Here is a 12,294-nt window from a genome sequence, read left to right as displayed (position 1 = left end):
CTTATTTGGTTCAGATGGTGTCAAGCATGTGTGGCGTCAACCAGGTGAGGAGTACAAAGACAAATGTGTCTTGCCTATAGTTAAGCATGGTGGTGGGAGTGTCATGGTCTGGGGCTGCATGAGTGCTGCCGGCACTTTGGAGCTACAGTTAATTGAGGGAACTATGAATGCTAACGTGTACTGTGACATACTGAAGCAGAGCATGATCCCCTACCTTCGGAGACTGGGCTGCAGAGCAGTATTCCAACATAATGACCCCAAACACAACTCCAAAACGAGACCACTGCCTTGCTAAAGAAGCTGAGGGTAAAGGTGATGGACTGGCCAAGCATGTCTCCAGACTGAAACCCTATTGAGCATCTGTGGGACATCCTTAAACGGAAGGTGGAGCAGTGAAAGGTCTCTAACATCCACCAGCTCTGTGATGTCGTCATGGAGGAGTGGAAGAGGACTCCAGTGGCAACCTGTGAAGCTCTGGTGAACTCCATGCCCAAGAGGTTTAAGGCAGTGCTGGAAAATAATGGTGGTCACACAAAATATTGACACTTTGGGCTGAATTTGGACATTTTCACTCAGGGGTGTACTCACTTTTGTTGCCAGCGGTTTAGACATTAATGGCTGTGTGTGGAGTTATTTTGAGGGGACAGCAAATTTACACTGTTATACAAGCTGAACACTCACTACTTTGTAGCAAAGTGTAATTTCTTCAGTGTTGTCACATGAAAAGATATAATAAAACATTTACAAAAATGTGAGGGATGTACTCATTCTTGTGAGATACTGTATGTGTGTGTGTATATGTATGTATATATGTGTGTAGATATATATAGATCTATATATATATATATAGATAGATAGATAGATAGATAGATAGATAGATAGATAGATAGATAGATATATTATGATATAGAAAAGGATCACCCCCTTTTAAAATAATCACATTTTGTTGCTTTGCAGCCTGAAGAGAAGACCGTTTTTGTTTTATCCAGCTGTATTTACTCAGTGCAACTCCAAGTTAACGATTTAAAACCAGCATGTCAGAAACAAATAAAAGAACAATTTAAAAACAGAATCACTGTTAGGCTGCTTTCACACTGGGGCGTCGGCGGTAAACCACCGTGCTTTTAACCCCCGCTAGCGGCCGAAAAAGGGTTAAAACGACCCGCAAAGCGCTGCTGCCCATTCATTTCAATGGGCAGGGGGGCTTTTGGAGCGGTGTATACACTGCTCCAAAAATGCTGCTTGCAGGAGTTTTTTTCAACGTCCTGCCAGCGTATCGCCTTAGTGTGAAAGCACTCTGGCTTTCACACGGAGACTGCAGGGGAGACTTTTTCAGGCGCTTTACAGGTGCTATTTTTAGCCCAAAAGTGCCTGAAAAATGCCTCGGTGTGATAGGGGTCTTCGTAAAACGATCACCCCCTCCAAAAAATTACTTGTAAACTCAATCAGGTGTAGCTAATCATCTTCTCACAAAGCCATTTGAACACACACTCACTCGTAGCAGAATCACACAGTATTGTTACAGTAAATATTAACTTTCAGGCCTCATGCACACTGGACGTTAATATAACGTTATAAAAATGTCGGTAGCTTTGCAGTGAGTTTTTCAACTTTTTTTCAATGTTTTTGCAATAGCGTTATTTTAGTGTTTATTAGCAGTTTTTAGCGTTTTTCCACGTTTGCGTTTTTAGCGTGTTTTTTTTTTTTTTTTTTTTTTACATTTTTTTTTTTTCAATGGATCAAAAACGTTAAAAGCTGGTGAGCGACGTTTTTGAGGGTTTATCGACATTTATCAACGTTAGAGTGTTTTTACAGCTGAAAAACGTCTCTCAGAACCCACTAGTTTTGTTTTGTTTTACTGCTCAAAAACGCCGCTGCCCAAAACTGCTAACAGCAGCCTATGTGTGCATGGACACATAGAATAACATGATGGAGAGTTTAATGACTGTAGAAAAAAAACTTCTACAGGCAAAAACAGCTGCTGTAAAAACGTCAAAAAATGTCCAGTGTGCATGAGGCCTTAAAATTAAACCATGTTAAAGCTCTATATTTTTTAGTGATTCAATTTGCATTGAGTTGCATTTTATTATTAGTGTATTTGTTGCAAGTAACATCTAAGTTTGTACATGTTCTTACAGTACTACCTAATAATGTATATAAAGGTTTACCAAGCATCTCTTAAAGGTTTAGTACATCTTTTCCTTAAAAGCCTAAGCAGTGAAGGAGCCCCAGTAGATGTAAATGCATTATTTTGTGAGGGAATCTCTTATTTAAACACTTCAGCTCCGGAAGGTTTATCCCCTTCCTGACCAGGCCATTTTTTGCGATACTGCACCACGTCGCTTTAACTGAGAAATAGAGCTTTCTTTTGTTGGTATTTAATCACTTCTGTGGTTTTTATTTTTTGCGCTATAAACAAAAAAAAAAGAAACCGACAATATTGATTAAAAAAAAAACAATTTATTTTACGTTCTGCTATAAAACATATCCAATAAAATGTTTTAAAAAAAAATCTTAATTTCTTCATCAATTTAGGGCAATATGTATTCTGCTACATGTTTTTGGTAAAAAAAAAAAATCCCAATAAGCTTATATTGATTGGTTTACGCAAAAGTTATAGCGTCTACAAACTATGGGATATATTTATGGACCTTTTATTTATTTTTATTAGTAGTACTAGTAATGGCGGCGATCAGTGTTTTTTTGCGGGACTGCGACATTACGGCGGACAAATCTGACACTAGCTGACACTTTTTGGGGACCAGTGATACTAATACAGTGATCAGTGCTAATTTTTTTTTTCTGTCGCTGTACTAATGACACTGACTGGGAAGGGGTTAACATCAGGGGCGATCAAAGGGTTATATGTGTTTCCTGGGAGTGCTTTCTTACTGTGTGTGGGATAGTTTAACTGTAGGAATACAGATCCGTGTTCCTGCTTAGCAGAAACACAAGATCTCTGTCTTCCTTACTAGCAGAACAGCGATCTGCCTTGTTTACATAGGCAGACCGCCGTTCTGCCTCTCTCGGAATGATCGCCCGGTGTCCAAACACAGCGGCAGCAGGGCTCTGGTGGCACATGCCCCAGAGTCGAAGAAAAAGATCACGTCCAGGTATGTGATTTTGTGCTTAAGGGCTGCCCTGCCACACAGTATATGTACGCTGTGTGGTCCTTAAGCAGTTGGTTTACGTTGCATACCTGTAGGCCATGATGCCTGTTAAAAACCTGCTATCGGCAGCGTGCGCTGTCTACCTGTAGCAGCAACTCTGAGCTCAGCTGCTGCTGCATGAGGTATAGAAGATCCTTTCATGAATAACAACTCCTGTGATGCTTAGAGGTGAACATCTAATGATTGTAAAATTCTGAAAACAGAACATATCGGGGGTTATGGGTTGGGGGCAGGGGGTGGTGGATTATGTTAAGGCTGGCATTGGAATTTTTTGTTTTGTTTTTTTTTTTTGCTAGACTTCAGTGGGGACCAGAGTATGCAACTTAAAGTGGTTGCAAACCCTTACATATACCCATTGACTGGCCTTGAGTAATACACAGAGAAGAAAAAAGTCCTCCTACATAAGTTGTACCTGTCTATCTGCATTCTTCTCTACATCCATTCAAAGTCCAGAATTTAAAAGGCTTGTCTGAGAGTTTAGAAAAAAGGAGGCGGAGAGCTGAAGTCACACTTTACAGTCATCAGTGAGAAGAACTCTGAGAGGTGATTGGACACCCCCGCTTTTACACAGCTCACAGGGACAAAACTGAGGCTGTCAATCTGCTGGAGGTCCCTCCCCTGTCACCATTTTTCTCTTGGTGTCAGGAAAACTTGTCAGAAGTGACTCATGCTGATAGAGGAAGGAATGCAGCAGACAGAAATTACTTTTAGTGCTCTAAATTGAGACAAGTACACACTATAGAGGGATATGCTTTGTTTATATTTTATGTCTGAGGTTTGCACCCAATATAAATTAGGCAAGAGATTTCATCAGAGCATGATGCATTTATATTTACTTGGGACCCTTTGTCTGCATAAGCTGTTTTATGCAAAAGGTGAACAAACTTTTTAAGTTAAATATTGGAAACAAACTAGTAATTTTTTATTGTGTAGTACTTGCTAAACATTACATCCACATTTTAAATTTAGATCTTGAAACGGTCTAAACTCTTAAAGTGATTGTAAAGTCTTGCTTTTTTAAAATTAAAAATAACAAACATGTTATACTTACCTGCTTTATTGCAGTGGATTTGCACAGAGCAGCCCAGAGCCTCCTCTTCTCGGGTCCCTCTTCTGTGCTCCTGGCCCCTCCCTCCTGTTGGGTGCCCCCACAGCAAGCATCTTGCTGTGGGGGCACCCGAGCCCAGTTACAGCTCCTTGTGTCCATTCAGACCAGGAGCTGTGGCCCAGCCCCACCCCCTTTGTATTCTCATTGGCTGACTGACTTTGATAACAGTGGGGGCCAGTGGCGCCCCGCTGCTGTCACAGCCAATGAGGAGGGTAGTCCCAGACAGCCGAGACATTCCTACAACATCGCTGGAGCTAGAGAGCGCTCAGGTAAGTGTTAGGGGGGCTGAGGGGGCCTGATGCACACAGAAGGCTTTTTTAATCTTAATGAATAGAATGTATTAAAATAAAAAACCTACTGACTTTACAACCCCTCTAAGTGTGCACAAAGAAAGGGCGCTTCTAGAGGTACACCGTTTGCTCATATTTTAATACAATAGTCAAAACGTGTTTATGAATGCTGAGCGATGCCTTTTAGTGCACTACAGCAATATGTGCTTATTCTCGATGTGAGTGTCAAAGTGTATGCTCCTTTGAGGCGGGGTGACACTTCTGATGTCAACTTTGGAGAATTCTGATGTTCGCCAGAGCCTTGACTCCGTGTAATACCTTTTCAAATTACCATCCAGCAGCCACACACACGGTCATTTGCAATAGAATCTGCTTTATTGAGGAACAAGTAATGCAAGGAGTAGGCACCCTAGAGCATGCTTAAGGCCTCATGCACACGAGACGCTGTTAAACTCGTGTTCAGAGGCAGTTGGACACTTTTTTCAACTGCCCCTGAACCTATTCAATGTTATCCTATGTGTCCATGTACACAGTCTCGTTTTTTGCCATTTTTAGGCAGGTGCGTTTAACCTCGTTTTTCCAGAAGCAAAAAAATGTGTTCAGACGCAAAAGTTTTCCACGTTTCAGACGCCAAACACGGCTAAACGCCGGTACCGCGTTTGGCTGCGTTTGCGTTTATAAGTGTTTTTTACAACCCGACTTTGGGGCCCCATATCTCGGGGCCACTTGGTGATAGGAACCCCAAATTTGGTGTTCTGACACAGTTGGACTAACACTATAACATATCCAAATTGGGGTTCCTAGCACTAAGTGGCCCTGAGATATGGGGCCCCAAATTTAGGTTGCAAAATGCCATTTTCTGCTCTGCAGACGCTTCTAGTCGCAAACTCGGGTAAACGTGGCTAAACGCGGCATGCAAACGCGGCAAAACGGGGGTTTCTGAACGCCGGTTTCAGCTTTTAAAAACGTGTTCAGCAGAGTTTGCACTGGCGTCTCTTGTGCATGAGGCCTAAAAGGGTGGGTACGTAAAGGAATTTCCAGTGGTACCCCACCCAGAAGATTGTCACGTGGTATACACACAGGCTTTGACTGGCGTGCTGTAATACCTGATGATCTTTCATCTGGCCCCTGCTCCTACAAATGCGGCACAGCCGCTATAGGCTATAATTGGCCGTATCAAGCTGTTCTAAAGCCTAGCCTGCCTCTCTTCTCCTGCAGCCCACCCACTTCCGTGGCATTTAAGGGAGGGAGGCCCACCTGACATTACTGAAATTCAGGTGCTGGCCCTTCTCCCAGTACCAGTGTAGGCTCCTCTGCGGCTGTGGACATTAAATAAATAACTTTACTCTTAGACCCCTTTCATACTGCGGCAGTTTTCAGGCGTTTCAGCTCTAGAACTAGCGTCTGGAAACTGCCTCCCATTCATTTGAATGGGTCCCTTCACACTGGGGCGGTGCGCTTGCGGGACGGTAGAAAAAGACCTGCAAGCAGCATCTTTGGGGTGTATTTGGAGTATTTGTATTTTTTTTTTAGGTCGTGTTGTTACGTGACCTTAAAAAAGTGACCCGCTATCGCCGCTAAAACATCGCAAAAACGACCAGCGCTTTAGCAGCTGATTTAGCAGCACTTCAGTGTGAAAGGGATCTTATTCTTCTTGCAGTGAAACCATCAGCTGCAGTAAAAATGAAGGTAAACCCCTGAATTTCTGATGGTGCAGAAATTAGGGTTGATCTGAGGTTGGTTGCGCTGTTTTCAGTAGCACATGGTTTTCTAATACTTGTTAATTCATACTTAATGTGTAAAAGGCTGCTGGCCCTTAAAGTAATGTAATATGTTTTGAAGTGGTGCACTGCTTTTTCTTCAGCCGTGTCTGGAGAAAAAGAGACTTCATACATTCAAGGAGTATCAACCTGCACTGAAGGGAATTGAGCACATATTGCTCTAGTGCAGGGGTCTCCAAACTTTCTAAACAAAGGGCCAGCTTTCTATCCTTCAAACTTTAGATGGGGCTGGACTGTGGCCTATATGAGTAGAAAATGTCCTGGTGTTGGTAACAATGCCCCATTATTGGTGTCAGTGAGAGGTATAGTGCTCCATTATTGTCAGTGAGAGGAATAGTGCCTTATCATTGGTGTCAGTGAAAGAAATAGTGCCCTATTGTTGTCAAAGAGAGGAATAATGCCTCATACTGTCAGTGGGAGAAATCGTGCCCCATCAATGGTGTCAGTGAGAGGAATAGCGCCCCATCATCGGTGTCAGTGGAAGGAATAGAGCCCCATCAGTGTCACTGGGAGGACTGGTGCACCATCATTGGTGTCAGTGAGAGGAATAGTGCCCCATCATTGTTGTCAATGAAAAGAATATTGCCCTATTATTGGTCTCAGCGAGAGGAATAATACCCCATTATTGTTAGCGAGAGTAATAATGCCCCATCATTGGGGTCAGTGAGAGGAATAAAACCTCATTATGGGTGTCAATGGGAGGACTAGAGCCCCATTATTGGTGTCAGTGGGAGGAATAGTGCCCCATTATTGGTGTCAGTGGGAGGAATAGTGCCCCATCATTGGTGTCAGTGAGAGGAATAGTGCCCCATCATTCGTGTCAGTGGGAGGAATAGTGCCCCATCATTGGTGTCAGTGGGCGGAATAGTGCCCCATCATTGGTGTCAGTGGGAGGAATAGTGCCCCATCATTTGTGTCAGCGAGAGGAGTAGTGCCCCATCAGTAGTGTCAGTGAGAGGAGTAGTGCCCCATCATTGATGTAAGTGGGAGGAATATTATCCAATCACTGGTGTCAGTGGGAGGAATATGATCCCATCACTAGTGTCAGTGGGAGGAATAGTGCCCCATCATTGGTGTCAGTGGGCGGAATAGTGCCCCATCATTGGTGTCAGTGGGAGGAATAGTGCCCCATCATTTGTGTCAGCGAGAGGAGTAGTGCCCCATCAGTAGTGTCAGTGAGAGAAGTAGTGCCCCATCATTGATGTAAGTGGGAGGAATATTATCCAATCACTGGTGTCAGTGGGAGGAATATGATCCCATCACTAGTGTCAGTGGGAGGAATAGTGCCCCATCACTGGTGTCATTAGGAGGAATAGTGCCCCATCACTGGTGTCATTGGGAGGAATAGTGCCCCATCACTGGTGTCAGTGGGAGGAATAGTGCCCCATGACTGGTGTCAGTGGGAGGAATAGTGCCCCATGACTGGTGTCAGTGGGAGGAATAGTGCCCCATCACTTGGTCATGACTGGTGTCAGTGGGAGGAATAGTGCCCCATGACTGGTGTCAGTGGGAGGAATAGTGCCCCATGACTGGTGTCAGTGGGAGGAATAGTGCCCCATGACTGGTGTCAGTGGGAGGAATAGTGCCCCATGACTGGTGTCAGTGGGAGGAATAGTGCCCCATCACTGGTGTCAGTGGGAGGAATTGTGCCCCATCACTGGTGTCAGTGGGAGGAATTGTGCCCCATCACTGGTGTCAGTGGGAGGAATTGTGCCCCATCACTGGTGTCAGTGGGAGGAATAGTGCCCCATCACTGATGTCAGTGGGAGGAATAGTGCCCCATCACTGGTGTCAGTGGGAGGAATAGTGCCCCATCACTGGTGTCAGTGGGAGGAATAGTGCCCCATCACTGGTGTCAGTGGGAGGAATAGTGCCCCATCACTGGTGTCAGTGGGAGGAATAGTGCCCCATCACTGGTGTCAGTGGGAGGAATAGTGCCCCATCACTGGTGTCAGTGGGAGAAATTATTAACTATTGTTGGTGTCAATGGGCGCAATAGTTTTCCATCACTGGTATCAGTGGGAGGATTGGTGTTATAGACTATAAATACCTGTACTCGATAAATAATAATCCTTAATTTGTATCCAATTTTAATGCACAAAATAGCTGAATTTCTTTTGATGTACTGGTAAATATCATTGAATGAACTTGTATGTGTTGACATTTTTAGTTATTCTTTTTTATTTCCTCAATTTCAAGGATTCTAAACCTGTTGTTATTGAGCCTTCTCCGTCATTAAGTGGCAGCCGCCACTCACTGGGCACCTCCTCATTGGATCAAAGGGAAGATGACCGGACAGGGACTAATATACATGGCACTACAGAAGACAAATCTTCCGATAACATATCTAGTGCTTCCGAAGCTTCCGAGTCAACTAACAGCAGTAAGAATAAAGACTGCTTCCAAGCAGAGCTTTTATGTCTAGTTTCATCTGAGGTGAAGTCCACAGGGGAATGAATATGTTTTCCATTACACAACACAGTAGAAAAGATGGTCGAAAATCAGATAAGATGGCTATAGATTTCTTTTCTATGCGATCATAGGTCCCTGAAGTTTTAATCCATTTGTTCAGAGAGACAGAATGAGACAAGTAATGCACTTCAGAGTAATTTCCATTCAGGCATATAGGCCTGCATTGCAGTTATCACCTTGGGTGATGGTGATGAATAGTCCAAACACAAGGAAGCGGTATCTGCATAGGATTTTATTCACAAGAGTAACCTTGGTCAAGGCCATGGAATCATAGGCCAACATTCTTTCTGCCTTTCTTGATGGTTTTTCTATAAACCTATAAAGGATAAGTTCACCTTTCCGTAATATGTTATACACATATTCAGGGTAAAAGATGTTACAGATGTAGCAGCCCTGCACCCTCTTGTTCCTTAGTTTTGACAGCAAGCGGGGGACCTTCTCCCCCAGTTCGCTTTCACAATTGAAAAAAACGCAGCTGTGTGGGGGTCTGCCCACCCAGGCGCATCATTCATTTACAGAGTTCTGCGAATGTGAAAACTACAAGTACCAACAGCCTTTGCAGCTGTCGGCTTGTAGTTCTCAATGAACTATCAGGGCCCTGTTGAGTGCTCTTGGTAGTTCATTGAGTCTTCCTGTCAGTGTGTAACTGCCTGCCTGTACGAGGTATGAGCAGACAGCTTACACTGACAGTCTGCAAGAGTCCTGCATTGCACCCGCACAATCTGCTGATCGTTGTGGTGATGCTTTTGCAGCCTCCTAGTAAAAAAAATAATTAATGCACATTTTTTACCTGCAAAAAGATGTGCATTTATATATTTATCTTTTAAAAAGGTGAACCTATCTTTTAAATTTGATGTACTTAGTTGCATGTTTAAAAACTGTACATTTTAATTCATAGTGTATAGATACTTAGCATTGTTTTGGGCTTCACATTTCTGAAATATATAGATAAGATGTTTTACAGAGAGATAGGTTTTTTGCTATACAGGAATTCCCCGAGTTACAAACACAATAGGGACTGTAGGTTTGTTCGTAAGTCGCAACACTGCATTTGTAAGTGTAACTTCTGGTCAGAACATTACATTCGTAAGTGTAACGTCCGCCTGTGCATGGATGTGGGATGTTCTGAGCGCTTGTTATGTTATCTGGGGCTCTTTTGGCCATGCAGTACATGTAGTACTGCAGTATGGGATGTGTCCAGAGGTATCCAGGACCAGCGTGGAGCACAAGTGGCCGGCATTTGAGGCCGTTCGTAACTTGGGTGTTCGTAACTCTGGGACTGCCTGTACTTCAAATAACAGGACCTCTGAGTACTGTTACTTAACATGATCACCACAAGCCTTCTTCTTCTATCGTCAAAGTTTATCAGAGTGGTTTAGTATATAGACGGCTACTCCCAACTTGCCTCTTAAATGCCATAAATAGTTGATGCCTCATTTTTGGTTAGATGCTCTTGGGATGGATCATCTACAACCTTCTTATATCTCTCTAGTACTTTTGTATCTGAGTTCCTAGCTGAACCCATATACTGCAGGCACGAAGATGGGAGTCTTACTCTGCGTTGATGTTTTCTATTTACTCTGCATTATAGAGAATGAAGCTGGGGGATTCAAGGATGGTATCTAATGGGGAGTCTATGGCACTAGCGTCTCTGTGTAATATAAAAAGTTAGTGCGTCCATCCACCCATTGATTAAATGTCAAGTTTTAGTGGACTGACTCTTTAACACCGTGTTGGCACGATCTGTGTGCTTTCTCATTTAGTATTTCAGGCTGAAATCTTTTAGAGCATCAATACACATAGAGACACGACTAAGTACTGGGCAAAAAATAAAATGAAGCATATGCATCTGGGATGCTTAAAGGGTTAGCTAACTCTTAATAAACATTTAAAGCCACGTCTGTATGGTTTTTCTACACTGCGTCTGAAAAAAAACATGTGAACCCACGAAAGCATGATATATTAGGGGTTTGTGATGAACCATTTTAGGACATGATATGTATTTTGTATAGCTGGCATTTTCATGCTATATTTTTATGATTTGAAGCTTTGAGAACCACTGTTTAGAGTTTAAATATGCAGTACCCGCAGAAATATTTATTTCATTATATATGGTATATATGTTATCTTGTGTATCTAACGTTTCCAGTTAAAATAATACATATCCATATTTTTATCTCTCCCAGCTTTGTTTTATTCCAGCTCAACAGGTGCAGACATGTGCTTTGCGCGTCAACATAACACTTCAGATAACAATAATCAGGGTATGATTGGTGCCAATGGCTGTTTATTATCGCAGCTTAATCCACAGAAGCCAGGTGCAATTGACAACCAACCTTTAGTAATGCAGGAGAATGTAAAGGTATGTTGTGTGTATGTATCAAGTATATACAGCCCTGGCCAAAGGTTTTGAGAATGACAAAAATATCAATTTTCACAAAGTATGCTGCTTCAATGTTTTTAGATCTGTATACTATAGTAACATCTGACAAAAAGAAGTACAATTACAAGCATTTCTTAAGTGTCAAAAGGCTTTTTATTAACAATTACATTAGGTTTATGCAAAGAGTCAATATTTGTAGTGTTGACCCTTTTTTTTTTTTCCAAGACCTCTGCAATTTGCCCTAGCATGCTGTCAATCAACTTCTGGGCCACGTCCTGACTGATGGCTGCCCATTCTTGCATAATCAATGATTGAAGTTTGTCTGAATTTGTGGGGTTTTTTTTTGTTCACCAGCCTCTTAAAGATTGACTAAAAGTTCTCAATGGGATTAAGGTCTGGGGAGTTTCCTGGTCATGGAACCACAATTTCGATCTTTTTTATCCCAAACCACATAGTGATCACTTTTGCCTTATGGAAAGGTGCTCTATCATGCTGGAAAAGGCATTGTTTGTCACCAAACTATTCTTGGATGGTTGGAAGAAGTTGCTCTCGGGGGATGTTTTTGTACCATTCTTTATTCATGGCTGTGTTTTTGAGCAAAATTGTGAGTGAGCCCACTGCGATGACTGAGAAGCAACCCCATACATGAATAGTCTCAGGATGCTTACTGTTGGCATGACACAGGACTAATGGTAGCGCTCACCTTTATCTCCGGACAAGGTTTTTTCCTGGATGCCCCAAACAATCGTAAAAGGAATTCATCAGAGAAAATGGCATTACTCCAGTCCTCAGCAGTCCAATCCCTTTAACTTTTGCAGAATATCAGTCTGTCCCTGATGTTTTTCCTGGAGAGTAGCTTCTTTGCTGCCCTTATTGACACCAGGCCATCCTCCCAAAGTTTTCGCCTCACTGTCCGTACAGATTCTCTTAACGCCTGCCTGCTGCCATGCCTGAGCAAGCTCTGCACTGGTGGTGCCCCGATCCCGCAGCTGAATCGACTGTAGGAGACTGTCCTGGCGCTTGCTGGACTTTCTTGGGCGACCTGAAGCCTTCTTTACAAATGCAGTGGAAATGTTTTTTTATGGGATTA

General features: G+C 42.9%; 1 protein-coding gene across 2 annotated transcripts in view; it reads left to right on the top strand.

Moving 5' to 3' along the window:
• USP32 (ubiquitin specific peptidase 32) overlaps window positions 1-12,294 on the top strand; it is a 329,432-nt gene that overhangs the window by 228,075 nt on the left and 89,063 nt on the right. For both annotated transcript variants that reach the window (XM_073615247.1, XM_073615245.1), the window contains exons 13-14: window positions 8,549-8,732; window positions 11,008-11,183. In XM_073615247.1, the coding sequence (XP_073471348.1) occupies window positions 8,549-8,732; window positions 11,008-11,183 (360 nt within the window). The remainder of the gene's footprint in view (window positions 1-8,548; window positions 8,733-11,007; window positions 11,184-12,294) is intronic.

The sequence above is a fragment of the Aquarana catesbeiana genome, linkage group LG02, assembly GCF_042186555.1.
Source record: "Aquarana catesbeiana isolate 2022-GZ linkage group LG02, ASM4218655v1, whole genome shotgun sequence".
Taxonomy (NCBI): Eukaryota; Metazoa; Chordata; class Amphibia; order Anura; family Ranidae; genus Aquarana; species Aquarana catesbeiana.
This window is presented reverse-complemented; position numbering and strand designations above follow the sequence as displayed.